Raw genomic sequence first — 24,391 nt, forward strand, 5'->3', positions numbered from 1 at the left:
AAAGGGCTGAAAGTCTATGGCCAAGTCCTGGGTCTTCCCTCATATGCAAATATGTCCACAGACGGAAAGAGCATGCAGGGTTGGTTTGGGGGAAACATTGCTGGCTCCTTCTTGTCGCAGCTATGCCAATGCGGTGACTCTATGATCCCCCCACTTGGACAAACCTGTGTAGGACCAAAAAAAAAAAAAAAAATCACATCAGAACAGCTCCATTTTTGGCATTGTCATTGCTTTTTTCACACTGATCTTTGCCAGGGTCATAATTATTGTTAACATTTGCACCAGACTCTTCAGTTTTCTGAGTTCTGGTGTTTTGGGAGTTCCTAATGAAGTATGGGATAAAGCAAAGGAAGTGTGGTCAGAATATTCTTTTCACATTAAATTTCCAGGTTTGAAGGGGTCTAGAGCCTGCCTGGCCCCCTTCGTCATGAATTGAGGACCTGAAGCTCAGAGAAGTGGAGAGACTGCAAGTACCATTCAGGACCTCAGGCTGGAAACCTAGACTCCTTAGCTCTGTGCTCCCTCCACACACGGTGGAGATTATCCCAGCATCATTCCCTTCCAGCAGCCAAGTTGGGTTTTCCAGTGTAAAACTCCGAATGATGAATATTGTTCTAGAATCAGCCAGTGGTATCAGGGCCCTCAAATTAAGAACAAAGTCTGTCTTGCCTGTTTCAAGTATCTGATTTTTTTGTCCACCTCCACCTCTGGGCCCATGTGGGCTCTGTCTAGGGATGGGCCTCAGGGGCTGGTGTCAGCCTCAAGGATCTTTCCTGGATTGCTTTGAGTGGGGAGGGGGTTGCAGGAAGTCATCTGGCGCTGCTGCCCCAGTGTCTATGAGCCACCGCTGCCACCACCCCCACCCCCCCACAATGAAATCCTGAATATGGACTTTGTCTGGTGAGTTCCACTGTGCTCCGAATGGACTAAAGCCAGTCATTTGGCAAAAATCAGCTCAGTTGCCGCCATTGTTCTTAAAGAGGCAGTGCTGAATGGGCTGTGGACTAATGTATTCTATTATGCCCCTGGAGCTGGCCTCTGAGTGTTGGGGAGAGGGCTGCATTCCGCGGATGCTCCCTCCCCTGCACTCTGCTCTTCAGCCCTGCACTGGCCCCAGGGAGGAGCTGCTCAGGCAACCCAGGGGCCATAGGTTTCTCACCTCCCAGGAACAGCCCTTGATAATCAGCTGTGCGGAAGGCACTCCATCTGGAAAGCCTGCAGTTGGAGGAAGGGGCCAAGTCCAGTAAGAGAGCCAGGAACGGGCATGGAAAGGCAGGCTCGGCTGCTGAGAGGAGCAGGCGAGTTGCTCCAGCCCTGCCCTGCCTCCCTCACATCCACAGGTCATGAAACCCAGGTCTGGCGCCCCTTCTCCTCTGCAGCCCATTGCCCTCCAGGAACACCCCTCCTCGGGAGAACAAGAGGGGTCACAGGATTTGTTTTGAGCAGCTTGCAGATCTTTCATTCCAGGGTCAGTTATGCCCAAACCAGGAGAAATATGATGTGTGGAAGATAAGATGAGAGGGTTTGGAGACAGAGAGCCCGGGCTCACACATTTATCATATACGCCCTTATTAAGCACAAAGGAGAGGCTTGTGTGAGTCTTGGGACACTACTTCTGGTTCCTCGTGTTTTGCAAAGGTAGGCCTCTGTCTGGGAGAGCTGGAGGGGACCTCAGCCAGAGGAGTGAGGAGGGAAGGCAGGGTGCAGCCAGCTGGTTTAGGGGGTTTTCGTAAACAGGCAGAGGTTTGCATATGTGACTCTCTTAGCTCTGGGGCTAGGTGAGCTCGTTCTTCAGAATTCTTTCCCCCTTTTTGGATCTTAGCACTGCCTGGTTCTTCCTCCCCGCCATCCTAGGTAACCTGCCGTGACTGCACTTTTTCTCAAGGATAGCAGCTTCCTGACCTTCTGAAAGTTCTCAGAAGGCCAAGAATCTATTTGTTTAGGATGGTTTGGGTGGGGCCAGAGCTGAGGAGGTGGACAAAATGATGGAGAAAGAGAATTGTCTTCCAGTCCAGCAGAAGTGTGAGACCTGGGGCTACAGGCCTAGTGCCACAGTGAGGTAGGCTCCTGGTGGGCACATTCTGGGGCCATGGCCTCAGGATGCCCTTGGCATCTCTGAGTTGCTGGACAACGAGTGGGTAGACGAATGAATGCTTGGAGACGGAGCAGGCTGTCCTGACCGACTTCGACCTCTCCTCAGCCTGGGCTCTTCTCATCTCCCTTCTCCCCGACCCTCTTCTCTGTACAAAAGCCCCCCTTGGTTGCTTTGATGCGTGCCTTCCTTTCCTACCTCTCCGCTTTTAGGGGTTTGGGAACACATCTCAGATGGCCTCCCTCACGTGACTCAGCCCAGGCAAAGGCTCCGCCAGGAGAAGAGAGAGAACAGAATAAACTCCAATCGGAAATCCCTGCTAATTGCAAGGAGGCCATTTCCTTGGGGAGGGGTGGAAATAAAATAAAATATTTGGGAATGTGGGTGCGTTAAGAAGGTGTAGGACGCAGAACATTTCATCCTCCAGAAAGCACAAATTTATTCTCCTGTCAAGGCACCAAAGATAATGGTAATAAAAGAAAATATAAGTGATGGTGGTAAGGATTATGTGGCAATTTAGGAAGGAGCCAGTTATATATTTATGGACCAAAATAGCTGGAAACCCTTCACACCCGAGGAGTTAATGCGGAACTTGGGAAGCTCTCCAAGGTTGAGGGGCTCTGCTTGGGGAGTTGGTATTTATGGAGCTCTAAACCATGTATTAAGTAATTTGGTGGTCTAGACTGCAGTTAAAAATAAAGAACAAAAGGGTTGAGTGGACAATTTATGTTTTTCGGAGGGGTGGGGCCTTATGGCTTCCTTGTAACACTCCAAGTGTTAGGAGATTTGTTCAAAGGCCAATGTTTGCACAGCGACAGATATTAAGTACGATAGAGTGGCGCTGCTGGGCGATCGCAGAAGCTTCCGGATACACAACTGCTTAAGTTACAGTGCGTGGGGAAGAAAGCAGGGTCTGTTCACTTCTGGCTGCTGCAGTCAGCTTCGGGGGGGCCAAGAGGCAGCCCCTCTTTGCTGCCTATCCTTTCCTTGCTAACACCCCTGCAGCGTGGCTTTCTTACGAAAGCGAGTTGCCTGTTGACCCTTTCTGCTGGAAAACTAGCTTTTGTTACTAGCTTTTGTCGGAATGCTCTATAGTCGGGTGGCTGAAGAGCTTGTCTGTCACTGACTCTCCTGTTCAAAAAAGTGGGCCCTTCCAGGGGGACGCTAAATCGAGGGGTACAGAGAAATGTGATGTGTGTGTGTGAAAAACCCTGACACTTTGAGATAGGGTGCTTGGCAGCTGTAGGAGAAAAAACAGGGGTCCCTGGGTGGCTCAGTCATTGGGCGTCTGCCTTTGGCTCAGGTCATGATCCCTGGATTCTGGGATCGAATCCCGCATTGTTCTCCCTGCTTGGCGGGAAGCCTGCTTCTCCCTCACCCACTCCCCCTGCTTGTGTTTGCTCTCTCGCTGTCTGTCTCTGTCAAATAAATACATAGAATCGTAAAAAAAAAAAAAAAAAAGTCAGAACAGGAGAATGGCAGGCACATGTTAGAGTTTCTTAGGATGGCAATTCTCTGTCTTAAATATGCATAAAAGTCACCTAGGAATCTTGTTAGAACATAAATTCTGATGTGACACATCTCGGGTGGGACCTGAGATTTCACATTTCTGACAAGCTCCCAGCTGCTGCTGGTCTGGGGGCCAATCTTTGAATAATACAGTCCAAGGAGAGAGTAAAAATCAGAACTTGAAGCTTTTGAGTTTTCTGTCTGCTTGGAGAGTCCCTAAACGACAGATCTGTGGCATGTTATGTTTGTGTCTAGCTGTATGAAAGAGAAAACCCGAATGACCCTGGATTTCAAAAAGGGAGGGAGAGAGATTGTAGATCTCACCTAACAGGAATTCCATGGCAGGCCATCAGCTCATTTCTTTCCAATCAGGTTCTTTCCCTCTTTCTGTTGCTCTGCCGGATCGTGTGGGGGTTTGTCCTCATGGCTGCAGGACTGCTGCTGTACCTCTGGCTACACCTGAATTCTAAGCAGGAAGAAGAGGGAAAGGTCAAGTTGTGGGCCTTTGAAGGTTGCCTGTTTTAAAATGCTTTCCAGGATGCCCCACTTACCACCCTGCACTTGATTCTCCCTGCCTAGACTTGGGTGATAAGACCAAGCCTCAGCTGCTGATCACACATCCTCTGTGCACCTGCAGTGTGGCAGGCGCTGAGCTCAGGACTGGAGGTAGGTGGACAAAAAAGATAGGGTTTCTGTCCTCAGGAAGCTTCTAGAGACATGGAAACAAGTGAAGGGTGTTTGAGGAGAGGCGCTCAGAGAGCTGTGGTACCCAGGGGACGGACACAGGACCGTCTTGTCCCCCTTCTCGCCGGGAGGTTCTGGGGGGAATGGTCTGAGAGAACGTGGAGAGCGGAGTCTTGGATTGGGGCTGGGGAGAGAGGCAGGCCCACCGGGCCGGCATGGGCTTTAGGCACAGAGGCACGAGGCAGCATGGTACATCTTGGGAACGGCGTATCCACTCACACCTCTGTTAGACCTGTCCCAGGGCTGGGGGCCAGCTGGTGTGCAACCTTCACAGGGAATCTTCATGTAACATACAATCCTGTTGGTCATGTCACACCAGGTTTTAAATGGTTTAATTATCACCCTTGGAATGATTGCAGAACTCTGGAAACGTGTAGGCTCTAGAGAGGACTGTAGGTAGACCTCCTGCCTTATACCCAGGATTAGCTTTTGTACCTAAAAGTCACCCCCTTTCTCTCATGGGTCTATAGTGAGCTCTCTCTCTTGGCATGGCCCACAGTCTTTTATCTTCCGGAGCCTTTCTTTTGGGCATCCTCATGACGGCAGTCAGGCTGTACGTGTTATATGGGTAGCTGCCTACCCAGAGCACTGGGGTCACCTCTGTAACCCAGGACAGGCCAGGGGACCCGTCCCTGCAGTAGTCCCCAATCCCATGCTTCTGACTCCTGTATGTACTCATGACTCCATCCTTCTCTTTTTCTGTCCTGGGACCCCACGGGAAACACCCCATGCCCTTGTCCAGACCTTCAGACCTATCTCTCCATCCTCCCCACTCTTTCAGATCCATCTTTTCTTTCTAGCTGGCCCCTTGGAAGAGTCCGATAAATGAATTCACAATAAAACGTTAGGGGCAGCTAAAGGCTCGATGGGGTTCTCTTCCCAGGGATGAGAATTTAGCAAAGGCAGTTCAGCCTAGTGCTGAGTCGACAAGATTGAAATCCAAAGATCTGTGTTCCTGATCTGAGTCTGTCCCCACCAGAATGCGGTGGTGGCTGGACTGGTGGTGAGGGGCCCACCCCGTTGAGCCTCAGAGTCTTCTGTAAAGTGGGATAATGAACTTCTCTGCCAGCTCCGAGGCTTTTTGTGAGGCTCCAAGACCATCAGACAGGAAGGGTGCCCCTCGGGAAGACAGTGGGAAGACAGCTCGCTCTACTGGGCCGGTGCTGGGTCTGAGCCAGTGGAGGAAGCCTGGGCGGGGAGGGAGGCCGCCCCGCTCTGCGCCCACGGGGGCTCCGACATGATGGACATGATGACTTTCCCAGCCAGCCCTGGACAGGGGCGGAGGCTCCCGGAAAGGGGAGCAGGGGTGTGACGATGTGCTCTCCGCTCCTTCCCCCAGTAGCTCAGGTGTATCCAGGTTCTTCTGGAGAAAGGTGGTGGAGCTGTCTGGTGTGCCTACCATGAAGGGTTAGGTAAATAAGCCCGGGGTTTCTTGGGGGAATGTGTCCTGCTGCTAGGCCACTGTCCTCCCTGGGGTAGTCCTGGGAAAGAGGGGAAGGAGTCCCTAAAGGTTTGTCTCTCCTACTCTGCGGTGTCCCATGAAGCCTTGAGCTCTGACATCAGGACCTGGCACCAGGTGTCAAAAGGCAAGAGCCGCTCCTAGCTTCTCTTGCCCCGCGCTGTTCCCAGGTGTTGTCAGAGGCTTCTGGAAACCTGGCCTTCTGCATCCAGTCTCTGTTTTTAGAGAGTTACCTATTTATGTGTGGGAGTGGGGAGAGCATGCACAAGCCGTGGGCGAGGCAGAGGGAGAGAGAACCTCAAGCGGACGACCCGCGGAGCCCAGAGCCCAGCACAGGGTTCTGTCTCATGACCCTGAGATCATGACCTGAGCCAAAACCAAGATCAGACAACAACTGCTTTGGGGCCTGGGGCTCCATATTCCCTGTAGTGTCCATGCAGGATTTACAGGAAGCTCTGCTCTCTTCCTGGACTGGCGGAGACACCCATCACCACCACCACCGCCCACCCCCCACTCCCTCACCCCTGCGATCTTCTAACGAAGCCTTCTCTGTGTGTGCCTTGGGGAGAGAGAGGCATGAGTCTGCCCCTGGAGGCATCTGTGCACCAGGTCTGCTCTGGACTTGGACGAGAGGAGAGCGCATACAAAAGTCCCACCCTTTCTTTACAGTCTTTCTTTAAAGTGCTCGTGATCATTTCCCTTAGAATGGAGATCTAGGAAAGATTTTTCTTTCCTGCAGACAAAGAGAGCTATGGGAGTTATTTATTCACGCTTACATTTTGCCTTGGTTCTTGGGGAATGCAGTGCAAAATCAAGGCTCAGGTGTAATGCCTCTCTCAGCTTGGGTGTTTCCCATATCAGCCTCCCTCTACTGCATCCCAGTGCGGTTTTGGTGACAGGGTACTGGCTGTATGCCCGGAACAGTCATAGAAGGGGGAATGCCCACGTGAGACTAAATATGACAAGATCCTGGCCTTCCACGGGCTCAAACAGTAGATACCCCAGAGGAAACAGTTTTAAATGTCCACGTAAGTGCAGTGATGAAGTGTCCACAAGTGCTCTGGGTGCAGGGAGGAGAGAGGGGTGCATCCGACTAAGGGTGGAGAAGGGAGGTGGTGCACTGCAGGAAGGATGGGCAGTGGGCTTGCCAGATAAAATACAGGACCTGGGAGTTCAGTTTAAATTTCACATAAACAGGAGTAATTTATGGTATAAGTATGTCCCATGCAATCATTGGGAGATACTTACACTAAAAATATTAAGAAGCAGGTACCATATTTTATTTTCTGAAGTAGCAGGATAGGCATTAATAGTTCTGCTTTACAGATGAGAACTCTAGAGCCAGAGGGATAAAGTGGGAGTCACCCAGGCACCCCACCTGCGGCGAGCAGCAGAACCAAGGCATTACTCTGGATTTCCTAACTCTGGGCCAGAATGCTTTACGCTGCATTGCATTAGACCCACCACCACCCAGCCACACGCAGGACACCTTCTTGCCCTACTGCATTGATCCTGGCTGATGGAGGGATGCTGCGGGTAGCTCTGGAGTGTCAGAAAGACCACTAATGATAGGATAATGGGACAGAATAGGAGGAAGAGACTGAAAAGCACTCCCTTCCCCACAAGGCTTTTTCTAAGAATGGGCAGGAAGGAGCTCTGTGTGTGGGAGGAAACCACTAGGCAGGCACCTGGGAAGCCCCTCTTTAGCTCTGCTGGGCCCCAACATTCAGCTCTGGGCAAGGGGCTCTGGGCCTCCTTAAGCTGGTGTAAGGAAGCAACAGGGAATGTACTTCCAAGTTTCATGTATAAGCATCTGGCAGTGTGGGAAAATCAGAACTTTTTTGAAATGAAAAACACAAGTTTAAAGTTGTATTTTCCCCTGCTCATTTACACCATGCCAAGAGGGAAGATGTGCCTCCTGGCAGTTCTCCGGCTCTAGAACCCTGATTTCTAGGAGCTCTGTCATGTCAATAGCATGTTTAAAGAAATTTTGCTCTAGAACTTTCTCCTCTACATACACACATTGTTGCCATGAAGGAAAGCACAAAGTTTTGATAATATGAAAAAGGACCAAAAAACCCCCAAATCCAACTACGACAACCTGTAGTCACCTCTAAAATGCAGTCTTCAGGCTATCCTGCCCAGTGCTGGTATACAATACATGAACTGATTGGCAGCAGGCAGTCATTCATCAGAATCTCAGGTGTGGGTTCAGGTCTATCAATGGTGTTGAGACTGAGTTATCCTTCCTTTCCCCCTGGGACCTAGGAGGAACCAGGTGTATACCGGGTTTAGGATTCTGGGGTTCTTGGTTATCCCACACTCCATGTCTGTCATCCAGACACTGTATTGCTGGTATGGCTCAGGAGGCCCCTCTCTTGAGCAGTGAGATGGAATGGGGAATTAGGAGCTAGGGGTGATCAAAGTCCACAAGGAACAACCGGGTGTGGGCTAGGTCCTCTCATGAGTGGGACTGTGAGGTTTACTCCTGGCTTGAGACCCTCCGAGACTGGGCTACTTTTCAGAATTTTAATGGTGGACAGACCCCACGTCTTTCCACCATCTGGGGAGACTGCAAACATGTGTGTGAGGTCAGCTAAGCCTGGATTTCAGAGGTGAGAGGATGTTATCTACAAACACAACTCTTTCCAATGCGGGAGTAAACAGACACATTTGGCTGGGGACCCAGGGCCTGGCTGTAGGAAAGAGAAAGACCCCCTACCAAACAGCATTTTTTCTCTAAATGCCCCTTGAATTGAGACACACAGTTGCCCGGTCTCCTGCAGTCTATTCTCTGTGAGGAATGTCTTCCCCAGTTTCTGGGGCTGAGCATTACCGATTGTTTAGGGATTAACCCTTGGCCATCCAAAGTCTTGGTCTGTGGCTCTCATCTCTTTCCCTCCATTCTGCCCCTCTTATTCTGGTGCACCTTTCATGAGCCAAGAAATGACAGTGTGGCCGACCGATTGCAGATGCTTCCAGGGTGGACAGTGGAATCATAATCTCTGTATGGGCACGAGTGCTTTAAGAAAAGAGCCTCACTTCTTCACAAACTCTGGTAGTTTTACTTGGAATCTGTCCATCAAGAAATTAGGTCTGCAGAGTCCAAAGCAAGCTTCCCCAGAGCTTTACAAACAAGCTGGCCCAGTGAGGCAGCCCCTCCTATGGTGTCTGCCTTGAGCTCTGAGCTCTGTGGCCCATTTGCCACATGGGCTGGTATCTCACTGCTCAGACGCGGCCTCAGATGCGGGTTTTCGGCATTCTTGGCCTCCCCTCCACCCACACTTCAAGATAGAAGCAGGGTGGAGACCTAGTCAACTTCACAGGCTGCTTGCCATTGTCACCTGTCCCTGGGGTCAGTCATGGTCATACTCCCAGCTCTCTGGACCTTGACCCTTCCTCTCAGGGTGATGTTCAAAATATACAAAAAATTTCCAGGTGTTCGGAGGGTGGGGAGACTTCTGTTTCTTTGGGGGCAGGGGTTTCCTAGGGGAGAGGGTCTAGCTATGTTTCTGCTAATACACTTTTCACCTTCTGCTTTGATGGGGACCCTTGGTTTTGACCTGAGGTTCCTGAGCCAGCTCTGAATGGAGCATGTGTGCCCTAGCGATGGGCTTGTTATTTACACAAGCCACACCGATAAGTGTACATGTGTTTTTAATGTTTTGGCTTTCTACACCACAAACATGTCAATGTGTCTATGTGTGCAACGCAGACGTGCTGTCAGGCTGGGACTCGAGTAGTTCTTTTTCTTTTCTTTAACTTTCTTTTCTCGTCCTCCTGAAGCTAACACCTTCCTGAGTAATATTTCCTCCCGCACGGAGCGGAGTTGCAGCAAGGACCCACGGCCCCCATGTTGTCTGAGGGCCACCGTCTGGTTGTCCCACCTGGAAAAGTGCTGCCTTTTGAACCCCGCGAGCAGCCCCATCTACACCTTCCCCTTGGTTTTGCGGGAGCCGAGAGCCGGACTGGCTGGCGATTTAAAAGCAGACCTAGGTGGGTTCAGCCTTCCTGAGCCCCGGTTTGGGTTTTGTCCCAAACCGTCTGCTTTTGTATTGTAGCTATGAAGGACAAAACCGAAGAGGTGAGCTGCTTGTCTGGTGGGCTGCTTTTTTAGGAAAAAGCATTAAAAAAGCATTAAAAAAAGGTCTTCATTATCGCGTGGATTTGTAAGTACTGTTCAGGTTTCTTGCTTCTCTTCCAGCCGACTCAAGTGGACCAGCGTTAACTCCCCTCTTTATCCACCGCACACTTTTTTTCTTTTTAAAATCCATCCCCTCTTTCTCTCCCTGTCCTCTTCTTCTTCTTTTCCTCTCCTTTCCCCACTTCTTCCGCTATTTATTTATTTATTTTTGGTTTTGTTTTTTAAGGGGTGTTGACCGGGGTTGAGTTCTAGCCGACCGAACCCCCCTGCCAGCGAAGCGATTGGTGAATCGCGCCGGTGACTGACGTGCGGAATGAGTGCGGCTCGCCGCAGCCGGGAGCTGATTGGCTGCGCGGGGAGACTCCGAGGGCGCTGCTACAGGAGCACCGGGCACTCGAGTCCTGCAGCCTCGGGAGTAGGTGCCGCGCGCCCGCCCGCCCGCCCGCCAGCCCGCCGCGCGCTCGGGAGCCGGGGCCGCACTCGGGCCGCCGCGCAAGCTCCCCTCCCCGCGCAAGCTCCCGCCGCAGGCCGAGGGCCGCCACCCGCCGAGGACAGGGCAGGAGCGCGCGGCCGCCGAGCCGGGCAGCGCTGGGGACGGCGTCTTTTGTCCCCGGAGATCGCTGGAAGTTTGCGGCGGGACGCGCGCGGGGAGGCGGCCGAGGCAGCCCCGACGTCGCGGGAGCGAGTGCGCCGAGCCAACATGGGCAGCGGGCGCGGCACGGGGGGCCGCCGCTGGGCCGCCTCGGGCGTGCTGCTGGCGCTGGCCGCCGGGCTCCTGGCCGCGGGCTCGGCCAGCGAGTACGACTACGTGAGCTTCCAGTCGGACATCGGCTCCTACCAGAGCGGGCGCTTCTACACCAAGCCGCCGCAGTGCGTGGACATCCCGGTGGACCTGCGGCTGTGCCACAACGTGGGCTACAAGAAAATGGTGCTGCCCAACCTGCTGGAGCACGAGACCATGGCCGAGGTGAAGCAGCAGGCCAGCAGCTGGGTGCCCCTGCTCAACAAGAACTGCCACATCGGCACCCAGGTCTTCCTCTGCTCGCTCTTCGCGCCCGTGTGCCTCGACCGGCCCATCTACCCGTGCCGCTGGCTCTGCGAGGCCGTGCGCGACTCGTGCGAGCCCGTCATGCAGTTCTTCGGCTTCTACTGGCCCGAGATGCTCAAGTGTGACAAGTTCCCTGAGGGGGACGTCTGCATCGCCATGACCCCGCCCAATGCCACCGAAGCCTCCAAGCCCCAAGGTCAGGCCGCCCCTTCCCACGCGCGCGAGCTCCCCAACCCGGGCGGGCTGGGGCCCCGGGGACCCGCCGCGGGAAAGCCACTGCCACTCGGACCCCCGCCCGACCGCTCCTCCCCGGAGTTCGCACGCGCTCCCTGGAGGTCGCTGGCAAGCTGTGCGGAACGAGTTTTTAAAAAGCCTCTCGTTTGTCCGAGGTGTCGCTTGGCACCTCTGCCGACCCAGGTGCACGGCTGGCCTGCCCGGCAGCGGCGGCTGCGCCGGGGCCCCTCGCAAGCTCGATGCGGTGCGTGGAGCAGCTGTTCCTGGGATCCAGCTCGCTTTTTCGTACCTGAGACAAAGCCTGTTCGGAAGGAGAGCCCTTCTCCCGCTGCAAGGGAACCGAGTCCCCGTGGAAGTTTTTAACACCGAGACGGGATGCCCCAGGAGGGAAAAAAAAAAAAAAAAAAAACCCAAACCCAAAGTGTAGAAAGCCCAGAAAGGCTGAGAAAATGCTAAGGCGCAGCTTTGTGTATTTTCATAAATTGGATGAGTGTTAAAAAAAAGTCCCCCCCCCCCCTTCCCCGGGCTTTCTTTAGACAGTCCTTCAGCCAAGTAGCTCCGGGAGGGTTGCAGAACTGGCCGAGTTTAAGAAAAAAAAAAAAAAAAAAAAAAAAAAAAAAAGTTTAGAAACAGGATTTCTGTTTCTCCACCCTTTTCAGGTAACTGCTTGGGGAAGCTGGGGCTGGAAAGCGTGTACTCTCATTCTTGCATACCCCCTGCTTCTCCCATTTACACAAATCCTCAGGTAATTAGAAAGATAAAAATGCAATTAGCTCATTGTTCATCTCTCCTTGGGGAGTAGGGCCACGCAAATTGGAGACTTTCCGAACAGCCCCACGGAGGGGGCCTGCGCTTCCTCTTAGAACCCCTCCCACTTAAAGGGCAGCTCTTGAGGGGAGGGGAAAAAAGAATCCCTCCTGGAGAGGCAAAAACAAAACAAAACAAAACAAAACCAAAAAATCGAAACAAACAAGAAAAAAAAAAATCCAGTGCAATGGCTTGACTTTTAAAGGAGCAAATTCTTCCGATGCTGAGTTGAGGCTGAAAGAAAGATGTGTCCATAGTCCTATAGTCCGGAATGGGGAACCATACCTAGGCGGCCTGAGCACAGGCTCCAGTGTCCCCCAGGGGTTGGAGGAAGGGGTTTAGGATGGGGGTTGGGCTGTTGGCTGACTTGGTTCATCCTGAAGTGATGCCTAAAAGGGAGATGTCCTCTGAAGAGTTTAGTCTTCCAGTGTGACGGTGGTCGTATGGGGAAAGCAAGCCCCCAATGCTCCTGCGTGTTCTAGGGAGGGAGCAGATTGGTCCTAAGTGACCGACATTGGGTGGCCTGGGCCCCTGGCCGGTGGGAGAGGTGGCAGCCTGGCTGCGGGGGACCGGGGCACTGGGCACCTCTTGCGTGTCTGCACAGGGTTAACCTCTGGGGGACTTGCGGGCCTTTGGATCAAGAGCTAAGCGGTTACCTAGAGCAAACAAAGCACTCGTGTTCTGCTGGTGTGGGGCCATCCTCTACAGCCCACAGGATTTTCCTTCTCCCCTTACTCACTGGCTGGCCACTGGTTGGCCGACCGCCTGCCCAGAGATGAGCCCACTCTGCTCTAGAGGCCTCTCTTCCACCCCCAGCTGTCTTTCGGGAACAGTCCTTGCACATGGAGACCTTGGGGGGGGGGGACACCTTTTATGGGGAAGATGGGGGACTGGCTGAGGTGCCTACGGATAAAACGGGAAGAATCCTCCCAACCAACCCCAACCCCCGCTGCCCCGAAAGGCTGGAGTGGAGTGGGGGATATCCTAGATTTGCTCTCTTGCCTTTGACTTCTGGGCTGTTGTTCCACCTGACTGCCCCCTCCTGAGTCTGGACCTTGGTACCATCCTCCCCACGCCTCCCCTCCAGCCCCTGAATGCCTGGGTAGCACCCTCCCAAGGCCCGCTCCCGAATAGAGAGGAGCCCTGAGAGGACCCATCAGGTGTGGGGCTTGGGGACTGGTTCTCCCCTCATTGGTTTTGGTGAGAGGTTCTGCCCAGAGAGCACCCATTCCTCCCCTTTGGTGGGAGGGAGCCCGACAGGAGCCCCGAATGACTTCCTCTGAGGCCACATGGCCATTGTCAGCTGAGCTTGGAGGTGGGAGGGCTGTGTGTGTGTGTGTGTCTGTCTGGAGGGGCAGGTTGAGACAAACCAAACTACCAGTCCTCATGAGCTTATGGCTTGGGGTTCCAGAATGGGAGCTGGTACTTTGGGACGATAATAAATACACAGGTACTACTTGTATTCTCCCTTCTCTTTAGTCTTTGAAATTAAAGCCAAATTTTCAAGGCATAATGCATATCTCGGCATGCTCTTCATGTAATTGGGCATGTTTTGGGGGTATTGGGCACACTTTAAGAGCCTTGTGTTAGTAAAGATCGACTTGATAATGAAAGAAAAGTCAAAAGATACTTTTCCCTCCAAAAGTCTGACACCCCAGCTACATCAGCAACTGTCTCTGTGCGGCATAGGAAAAGCATAACTTTAACAACTTTCCAGGAAAGTTCTTTCTACATCTTGCGCTTACGTTAGATCTACCCATTCCCAGGCCAGGAAATGGTGGTTTCCTCTTCCAGCCAGGTTTCACCAATTAAAGTTGTATGAAATGAGATTATATTTTTAGTTTAATTTTTTTGTTGTTCAGATGTGCTGTGTGTTAGAGCAGCCCGGCTGTTCTAGTCATGGATTGCAGGGCCCATGGTGCTCTCCTTGTCTCCCGGGAGCCTCTAGAAGGTCTCGTCTCAGGATGTGGAGGAGCTGGCCAGGGAAGACTTGCTGTGTGTGTGAGGGAGAAAGTTTGTGTGTAATTGTGTGTGTTTACTGTGTGTGTGTGTGTGTGAGAGTGAGAGAGCGCTGTGTGCACGTGTCCTGATTTTTAAAAAAAAATCACTTAATCGTGACTCTAGTGTTGGACTGTTGTCTCCTCTCCACCCCCTAAAATATTAATGAAACACAAAATTCTTCAGTTTCGGGTTCCCTTGCTTTAAACATTATTTCAAATCTCCCTTCAAACAGCAGTTGAGTTCTACCTCTCAGATGGATGGTGGGTTTCTCCTACAGAGGTGGCCTGCAGGGCCCCAAGGACACACCAGCGGGGGCATAGATTAATATTGCTTTACACATTCCTCCTTTCCCTGGATCAAGCTACTCCAGAGTCGGCCATAAGAAAAGTCAAGATGGGGGTTAGCTCACCCCATGAGCTGTTTCTACCTTGAGAGGCGCTGAAGGTCAAATGTTCATTGGCGGGCCTGAGCATAATGCGCCGTTTGGCTACAGAGCCTGTCAGGGAACTCAGAGGGTCCAGAGGGGATGACGGGAGTGTGCCCTGGGGACAGTGTTTGATAGTCTCACTTCCGGGGCCCTGCTCCTTGTTCAGTCAAGATTATATTCATAGAAACTTACAGTGTGATGACTTCTACTTAAAAGAAAGAAAGAAAGAAAGAAAGAAAGAAAGAAAGAAAGAAAGAAAACAAGGAAAACCCCAAAACCCGGTTCGCCCTCCTGGGATAGGTAACACGGTCCTTCCCATACTTCAGGACCTCCTTTCCCTGTTTTTCTTCCCAGGGAAGCAAGAACCATAATGCAAAATTCTGGGTAAGTTTTTCCCTTTGTCAGAAAAACTACCTCCAGGACCTAATTTCAAATTCTGGCTGAAAAGCAAATTTCCAAATTCTGCTTGGAGTGTGGCTGTGGCTCTTGCCGCACTGAGAATTAGATGGTGTCTGGTCCTGGGTATGGAGCCAAGGTGGGAAAGAAATCCTAAGAAAGATGAAAGGGTGTAGTCCCTGCTGGGCCCCAGGGGGACCCTGCTTGAAAGTGGGGGTGACCGGCTGAGGACTGGGTATGTCCTGGGGGGGCAGCGCTGGCCTGGCAGGGCTGTGCAGCTCCCTCCATAGTATCACCACCTTGGTGACGGTGATGAGCCCTGGGGGACATCACAGACAGGAGACTCTGCCACGGAGGCCACTGGAAAGGACAGGGGAGGAGGAAGAGGAGGACAAAGAGCCTTCGATTTTACCGTTGTACTTCGGGGTGACTTTCCTCTGCTTCTCAGTGCCACCCTGGCTTGGCCCCCTGTGCTTTGCCAGGGGTGGAGTGACCTTTGAATGTGCTAGATTTCCTAGATCATGGATTAAACTCCTAGTGGCCCATGGATGATGGAGGGGAAGGTCTGAGGAGTCCACTGTCCTCCCACAGAGGCACTCGACCCCCTGGGGGAATCCGCCCTCCAGCAGCATTTGGGCCTGGAGGAGGCCTCTGTCCCTGGCCTCAGAAGTATGCTTCCCCTGTGCCCCGCAGTGGCCCTCATGCCTGACACACACACACACACACACACACACACACACACACAAACCCCTCCTCTTCAAAGCACTTCACAGTGTTGTGAAAACACCTTCAGAGGGTCCTCCTGCTCCCCCCTCCCTCCCGGCTCTCCCATTTGGCAGCTCTTGCCTGTTGCTGCCCCCAGCCCCAGCCCCACCCAGCTGCTCCTGCCTCCCACCCCAGCGCAGGCAGGAACTCACACTGCAGTAGCCCTTTTGGAGAGGGGTACTCGGGCCGGGAGCTTGAGTTGGTATGTCTGGTGAGTTTCCTTCTTGGCTCCTAGGAAGCAGGTCAGATTGATCTGCTGTCCCTTTGGGAGTTTGGGAATGGGAAGGGGGCAGGGATCAGAGAGGGATATTTAAGGACGAGCGGGGAAAGAACCAGAAGCAAACAGCTGGAATAGGTGAGCACTCCCCGTCCAGCCACAGTTCACACGCCGCCCCAATAAGGTCGGTTTAAATGGTTGTGCTGAATTCCACAGTTCAAGCCCCCAGATTTTCAAGAAATGGTGTCTGGGGGCGTCTGGGTAGTTCAGTCTGTTAAGCATCTGCCGTTGGTTCAGGCCATGATCTTGAGGTCCTGGGATCGAGCCCCGCATCAGGCTTCTTGCTCTGTGGGGAGCCTGCTTCTCCTCTGGTGCTCCCCCTGCTTGTGCTCTCTCTCTCTCTCTGTCAAATGAGTAAATTTGGAAGGAAGGGTATGGAAGGTGACTGTTTTTGGAAGGTCTGTGTGACTGTCTTCCTTCCTTGGAAGGAAGGAAGGAAGATAGAAAGAAAGAAAGAGGCTGTGTCCGTCTGGTGTTGGGTCCAGGGCCCCAGGACTCTGATTGTCCAGTTGCTCTTCAGAAATTCCAGAGGACCTTTAATTACTTTCAGCCTGGTCCTAGGGCTGACCTCTTCCCCAGGGCTGGCTCCTTCCAGATCGCAATCTCTGTCACTCATGGCTCCTCTTTCTCCTCCTTTCCCTTCCTAGGCACAACCGTGTGTCCTCCATGTGACAACGAGCTGAAGTCTGAAGCCATCATCGAACATCTCTGTGCGAGCGAGTTTGGTAAGAAGACTTCTCCAGCCTCCCCTGGGAGGTTTGGCCTGGTCCCTGCTTCCTTCTGGTCTGTGTCCCTGGGGAGCAGAGAGCCTGTGGGTGCCTCTTTTTGGAGCTTTTTATTCTCTCCCTTCATTCTGCCCCAAATGGTTGCTTTTCTCAGGGCCATGGAAATCTGGAGAGGGTGTAGAACGGGCTTGTTTTCATTAACGTTAAACTTGGCTTCTGCCCTTCTGTTTGAGGGATTCCTGGACAGGTTTTTGGGGGAACTTCTCTAGATGTGGAGGGTGGCAGACTTGAGGACAGAGGGGGAGGAGTTAGGGAGTGACACCCCTCCTTGGATGCTCCTAGGAGCTGGACCCAGGAGATCCCACCAGCGGCTTGGTTGGCATTCTCTTCACACCAGCTCTTTCTCCATCCGCCCCTAGGTGTCAGCACCTCTCTGCCCAGGCTCTGAAATGTGGCACAGGTTCCTGCCCACCTGCACCCCACAGCCCCTGGGGAGGGGAGTCCAGCCGCTAGGGTGTTCAGAGGGGTCCCCATCAGGTCCTTCCTGACACAGAAAAGTGATCTCCCTCCAGAATTCTCTCGCTTCTTCCCAAACCACTCCGGGTTAATGCCAGATCAGCCTTTACAGCCCCAGGAGAAGTGCTGGATGTGGTCTGGGGAGCAGATCTCAGGGGCTTTTCAGGGATGGCCCTCTGTAGGCAGCCTCATAGAAGGCCTGAACAGCTCCAGACACCCTTAGCCTGGGAACGGTAAATGTCGACCACCTCCGTTTGGAAGGCCGCCTCCTTCTAATTCATGCGGATGCCGAGAATTGGCTCTGCCTGTGGACAAGGCCCGCTTTGCTGAAGGAAGGTTCAGCCTGACACTGAGCAGTGCCCTTCTCGAGATGCCTGCCGCGTGTCTCTGAGATCGGCGTTCTTGCAGAATTCTTACCAGGAAGAGCAGAACGGTAGGTAACATGGGTCCTTGGCCATTCAGGGTGACCTATTCCACGTTTTCACTAACCAAACATAATAAAGCATACAGAAAGGCCTTCCTGCACTCGCCAAGGGTTGTGCCCAATTCCCATGCATGTGACCTGTACATGCAAGTCGAAGGAAATTGTACCGTGACATGCATATTCTCAGGATTGTCTTTGTGACTGAGGACGGATGTGGGAGAGCTCAGCCCCTTTGCCAACGACAGCGTCTTGAGGACGGATATGCCTTGTGCGCTTCGTTTGTGCACGAGACATCTCGGCCTCCACTGCCCTTGGCGGGGGCCTGTGGGACCTCTAGGAAGATTGGTCTAGGGGGCAGTTTCCGGCCTGTCTTTGAGGCACCTCCTTTTTTTCTGGTTGCCGTTTTAAATGAACCGGAAGGGAAATGGTAGAACGCATCGGAGGTCACGTGTGCGGACTCTGTGGCCCTTCCATCGTCCGGGAGTACTTTTGCCCTTGCTTCCTCGAGGGGTGCCGAGAGCCCAGCTGAGCCGGCAGACCGCCCACTGGAGCGTCTGTGGGTGCATAGCCCCATACTGTGTTAGCAACAAACCTTTTCTTCCTCAAATGGGGTTGAGACTCCTTCCCAAAGGTGCATTTGGGACAGAGAAAAGAAAATCTCTCAGAAATCCTGACAAGAAGCCTTATGCAGTGTGGCTGGGGCAGAAGGAATCTGTTGAGATATGGCCGAGAGCCCAAAGAGTCCTTTCGAGGGATAACCAAAGGGCCATGTTTTGATTTCCCGGATCCTCTTCAGATATTGTAAAGAAGCACACTCACTTTTAGAAGTTGGCCCATTGATATTTGCATAAATCCAAGAAACCATATTAAAGCAAGCTCTGAAAGGTAATATATTAGCTGATGCTTTATGTTCCTGTGACTTCCGTCAGGCTCAACTTCTGAGGGAAGAGTGATGGAAAGCTTGGGAACTCACAGTGTGGAGGAGGTGATTGATCTGCCATGCCTTCCTAGTCAGGAACTGAAATCCAATGTATGTGGTCGTTCATTGATTCATGTATCCATTCATTCGACATTTCTGGAGGGCAAAGGGGCTGTGCTAGACACCATACTCAAAAATACTTACCTAGAGCAAATTACAATTTAATTAAAAGTTTTTTTTTCTTAACCATTGACCAAACACGAATCGGTGATTTCCTGCAGAGTCATGGCGTCATTTGAGAACTCACCAGCCGAGGAAGGGGCCGTGGGAACTCAAGTCCAAGTTAACGTTAAGGAGTTGTGGGAAGAGAATCAGTGTCTTTATGCTTGGGTCTTTGGAACTCACCAACTTGAACTTGTCGTCAGGTCTCCTTCCTCCGCTACCACTTCCTACAATTCTGGTCACTGAGGGTTTTGTGTCAACGAGGTCCATGAGAGACATTCTCCGGAATTGGGGCGAAGAGGCAGGCTTTGGGGAGGAATTTGAACGTGGAAAGTTGACCCCATGGCGTAGGGCAGGGGTCTAGAGGGTGCTCAGGCAACTCCCTGGGATGGATGTCCTTGCCCACTGTAGTAGCTGCCTACTAAGTCAGCAAGCCACCTGCTTACTGCTTATAGGAGGGAGGGGTAGATCTTATTTTAATAGCTCGTCAGGTCTTGGCGGATCTGACTGATGGGTTGTTTGAGACTGTGTTCCATTTGCCCCGAGATGGTTTTCTTCTCGGCTTCAGAGAAGGTCTGAGGTCCTCCTGGACTGTACAGGTCATCATATCAAGTCCACTTACTTCATAAATAAGGAATCTGACGTTCCCACCTGGAGTTCTTCCATTCTCTGGCATGCTGCCTTCCTCATTTAAGAGACGATGAACATCCACTGGGCTCTGCCATGAGGCATTTATCCCCTTAGCACGGCTATGGCGTATGCCAGGCTTCTTTGAACTGGATGCAGGCGAGACTTTTTGGTTTTTTGTTTCTGATGTTCTTGTAAGGCAATAAATAGGATTTTATTTTCCTCCACTCTGCAGGGGCTGAGCTTAACTTTGCCCTTCTCAGCATCCTGGAGAATGCAGCCTTGTTGAGAAACTTGTTTCTTAGCTCAGTTCATTTCAAGCAAGCGAGGCAGTCAGCCACGCTGATGGGATTCAGTTAGGAAACAAAGAAATTCAGCAGGGCAAGCTGACACACAACAGAGAAGAAAAAGAAGGTTTTCCTCCCTGCTCTAGGGATCAAACTTTGCCTTAAGTGGCCCTGACATCCCTGGTGGGAAGACATCAGGTTGTTGGAAGGCTTTCTGTGAGCTTGAGGAATAAGGGGCTGCATTCCTTCTGGGTCAGCACAAACACTCGCCTTCCTGCCAATGCATCCTCGGAACCCCACAGCCTCCGTAGAGCGGGGTGTGCAGGGCCCAACACTCTTTCCCAGGTGGTGCGTTTTTAAATCTCTGGCAGGTCTGCCTGGCCACTAGTCTCTCCACCTCTGCACCGTACACCCCCGCGCACCCCCCCACCCCAAGTTCCGAGCGCACTGTTTTTCCCCAACAGGGAAAAGCATCAGTAGAAACACCTGTGAGCTGATACTCAGGAATGCAGCTGGATCAGGCTGGATCAAGCACCAGATGTGGGAAAGCCAAAAGTTAGATGGTGCAAAGTCTCTGAATTTGGCATGGTGGCCAGCAGCTTGCCTGTTGTACTGAAGTTGGGACACGCTGCTCTGCGTTTTGTGCTCTGGGCTTTCCCTGCTCTGTGACAACAGGGTGCCGCCTCCTTTCTCTTAAACAGGCTGCCTCACTAGTAATTCTGCTGTTAGCAACTCGGTGCCCTTAGGCATCTTTCCTTCGCATTAGCTTATCCCACGAGTGTGAAGAGCTCATTTATAATTGCTGGGAGGTTAGGACCCTGCCTCCCGCCGGTGTCTCTAACTTCTCCACTATCTGTAAAGACCTTTAAGCTTTTCTGCTAGAAGCGTGCTCGATGATCGCCTTCTGCTACGGTAGTTCAGGACTTGCTCTCGTGCAGGCTTCTCCAGTTTTCTTGAGCCTGAGAGTTCGGGTGGAAACTCCTTTACCCCAGTATTTTCTTGCTGTGGAAAAAAGGATTTCATTGCCCCCAGAAATTTTCCTTGCCTTCTGGAAGGACTTCTTTTTTTTTTCCCATTTATGTTTCCTCATAAAGAGTAAAACCATACTTTGTAAGGGCAAAAGGAGTCAAATAGGAAAGGAAAGAAACCGGCTCTCACCTTTAGGCTTTGGGAATGTTTCCTAGAAGAAATCTTTTCAGAGGTTCCTGAACCCTCACTAATATGTTCTTGCTCTGCCTCACTCTTCTTTCAAGGTGTGTTGGCTGTGCTGCTGTTTGGAAGCACAGCGGTTTACTCCGAAGGGCAGTTCAATCTCTTGCAAAATGCGGGTTCAGCCTTTTCAAGCTAAACCCAGGGTTTCCTCCCACTGAGGTGAGGGAAACTGGCTACCAGCACAGTAACTGTAACATCTATAAGCCGCTGGAGAGCGGGGTCTGCATCTGGCACCCTATTTTACCTAATGTGAGTTGCCCATTCATTATGAGACGCGCTGTTCGTTTTGGACCAGTGACAAGGAAGCATGCCTCATGGTAATATGTGAAGATAATCCAAGTCTTAGAATGAACAAAACAAGTCCTGTTTGTACTTCAACAGCCCTAGGAACAGTCTCTTCCTCACGGTAGGCATGAAATAAAAGTTTGCCGGATGAGTATTTGAATTAGCAGAATGGCGGGGGATGGAAATTAGACTTCCTTTCTTCCTTTTTCTTCTTTCTTTCTTTCTTTCATAAAAGGAGAAGGCATCCACCCAAGTGGCTGTGGACAATACATTTATTAATTTCAAGGAAAACTTCCTGCCCTGTTTTGGGTGATGGAGTGTATATGCATGGTTATTAAAAACTAAACAGAAACATTCACGTCTAGAAATTGAGTTCAGTGAAAGTGCAGTTAAGTAAGGCAGAAGGCACACAGCTCTTGGGGTGGAGTCGGCAGGCTGAAGGCTTCTGAAGTAGTCTCCCATCCACAGATCTGTAAATACTTGGAAGGGATCATTAAGGCACTTCGTGTGAGGGAAAACGTGGGGTCGGTGCTTTCAGTCCCTGGAAAGCATAGCCCACAGGTCACAGCCTGGATCCTGCTCTAAGTAGCTTTCCCGTCCATGCCCAGGGGTGTGCTGTCCAGCACATGGGCTGTGGCTGAACCAAGGGGCCTTGAAGCCTTCGGTTGACTGGGTTGCTGGTGATGTCCGTTCCCTGCTCACCTGTGGTTTTGGATTGGAGATTGTCTGTGTAGAACCCAAACTTGGGGTCCTGTCCAGAGAATCAGGCCCTGGGCAGTTCAGGCTGAGGTCACATGGAGACCACTTTGCACTCTGAAGCGAGGCTAAGGAACGTCAGGGCAAAGGTGGGGAAGAGCCACATTCTCCCTTCTGGTGAGCGCTGTGCTGTCTCCATGCCTGATTCTCTCTTGGCTCTGTTGGGCACGAAAATACTTGGGTAAAGCAAATTTCGGTGAGAATCACTGTGTTAGCGTAGTGGGGCCTGGGATAGTATACTGAAGTATGGGACAGTGAGGAACCGTGGATGGGGCACGGCGTTTCCCGGAACTGAGTTCAGTCCTTCCTCTGCTGCTATGCGCGTGCCTTGCAACACTGGGCATATCCCTCCCCCACTCCAGGTCTCCGTTTCCCTTCATTTCATAGGCCCGGGTATAGGTTTTGGTGAGGAGCAGAGGCGACGGTGTGTTGGGAACCCAGGCTGGACTCACTAAACATTCACTGCGGCGATGCTTCCAGGGACGGCAGTATCCGGCCACCTGTCTGGGGCAGGTGGGACCTCCCTCGTGGCTCTCCGCAGAGCAGCGAGAGGTGCATCTCGGGAGTGCTCTGTCCTCTACTCTCACCATATTTACTGAAATCTTTTCCAAATCTGATTCTGTTTGCAACCCTGTGCCCTCCTTGTGTCATGCCGAAGGGATTGCTTTTCTTTGTCCTGAGACAAAGATTTCACTATAGGCAAGATCGGCTCAGGATTGGCTGATGCATGACCTCCCCTCCTTGTGGCCAAGTCCAGGTCTGACTCGGTTACTCCTTGGGACAGTCAGTGGCCCAACGGTGTGGGTGGGTGTCCTGTGAGGTCCTCTCCAGCTGGTGCTTCTCTGATTAGGAGCGGCCCAGCCCCATTTCTTAAGCCCCCTTATCTTTTTTCTTTTCTTTTTCTGATAAAGTTATTGTGGTAAGATATGTACATATAACATGATATTTGCCATCTCTGTCAGGTGTATGGTTCGGTGGCATTAAGTACACGCACATTGTCACACAGCCTTGCCTGCCAGCCATCTTTGGATAGATTTCGTCCTCCCAAACTGAAGCTCTGTGACCATCAAACACTAACTCTCCATCGCCCCCCTCCCAGCCCTCGGAAACCGCCATCTCATTTCTGTCTCTATGAATTTGACAGTTCTGGGTATTTCACGTAAGTGGCATCCGGCAATATTTGTCCTTTTGCGTCTGGCTTATTTCACTTAGCAAAACGTCACCCTTATCCTTTGATGCATGGATAGACAGACGGTCATGGAGAAGGGGAGTGACAGGGACCGACCCTCAGCTTCTCCTCTGTTGTCTGAAGCTTTTCTGGATGTGGGTAGAGAAAGGAGGCAGGAAGGAATGGTTTGGGAAAGGGGGTGCTGTTCACAGCCCGCACAAGTGGCCCATGTCTTTGGGGGCCGCGGCGCTCATTTGTATCCCTTTGTCATTCTAAAGACACGCCAAGCTGGATGGAACCTCAAAGGTCAGCCAGTCCAAGGCTCATCTCAGGGACTGAGAAAAATAAGACTCTGATAAAGAGTTAGTCATGTGATCGTCCAAGGCTGCTCTTCCTGGTGTCTGTGAAGGTTTCTGTCCCCACCAGCATTTCCCTGGGCTGCTGATCCATTTCATACCTGTCCTCCCTCATGTACCCTCATGTTTTCAAGGTCCCCTCCTGCCAGGAATGGTGAGGTCTGTGGGAACGGAAGGTCGGTGGGAAAGGGATACGGGGGCTCCTTCATGGCTTTCAAAGCCTGTGGGATGTAAATGGACTGATAGGTGCTCCCACCCCATGGAAAAGGTTCACCAATCTTTGGTTTCTTTCTTTGTGGAGAGGCAGGCAGTGCAGTACAGTAGAAAGGACATGGGCTTTGGGCCAGGGAGACTTGGATTCAATCCCAACCCTATAAACTGAGCAACCATAGAGAGTCTCTTAACGTCCCCCAGCTTGTCTCCTCGCTTGCAAAATGTGACTGGTGATTCCCGTGTTACTGCCGTGGTAGGGAGAATTGACTTTGAGTCAAACGTGTGGGGTGCCTGGAATATGGCCGCAGCTCAGTCCATAATCACGATTATCTCTTCTCGTTGGAAAGAATAGTTTCAGCGTGGAAATGAGCCTAGGTAGGAAGATTTTGGCACAAGTGAAATCAGTTTGGCAAAAATTTTTAGGCGATGGAATGGAATGTTCTGGTTAATTCTCTGGTTAGCAGAGGATTAGACTGAAGAAGGCTTTTTAAAAGCCCACTTGGAAAAACTTGAAAAGCTCTCTGCAGCTTCAAGGTGCTATAGTTAACAAAACCCAAACAAATCCAACCCAAACCAAACCAAACAGAAAACAACCCCGTGTGTTCTGAAAGTCAGACCTGGGTTTTAGTGTGATGACACCCCTGAGGCATGGACGGACCATGTAAGCAGTTTCAGGATGTGCCTCCAGAAGATCTTTTTGTTTGTTTGTTTGTTTTTGTGTGATTTTTAGAAATCTAATTCCTGATACGTGTTTGCTCCTAATTTATTGGGTTCTGTT

The 24,391-nt window shown here is 51.7% G+C and overlaps 1 protein-coding gene across 1 annotated transcript in view; it reads left to right on the plus strand.

Moving 5' to 3' along the window:
• The first annotated feature begins 10,286 nt into the window (after positions 1-10,286).
• The window catches only part of SFRP1 (secreted frizzled related protein 1), a 45,370-nt gene continuing 31,265 nt past the window's right edge, over positions 10,287-24,391 (plus strand). Inside the window, exons 1-2 of the mRNA XM_059156150.1 lie at positions 10,287-11,192; positions 16,551-16,628. Coding sequence (XP_059012133.1) covers positions 10,649-11,192; positions 16,551-16,628 — 622 coding nt within the window. The 5' untranslated portion in view covers positions 10,287-10,648. The remainder of the gene's footprint in view (positions 11,193-16,550; positions 16,629-24,391) is intronic.

The sequence above is a fragment of the Mustela lutreola genome, chromosome 18 (genome assembly GCF_030435805.1).
Source record: "Mustela lutreola isolate mMusLut2 chromosome 18, mMusLut2.pri, whole genome shotgun sequence".
NCBI lineage: Eukaryota > Metazoa > Chordata > Mammalia > Carnivora > Mustelidae > Mustela > Mustela lutreola.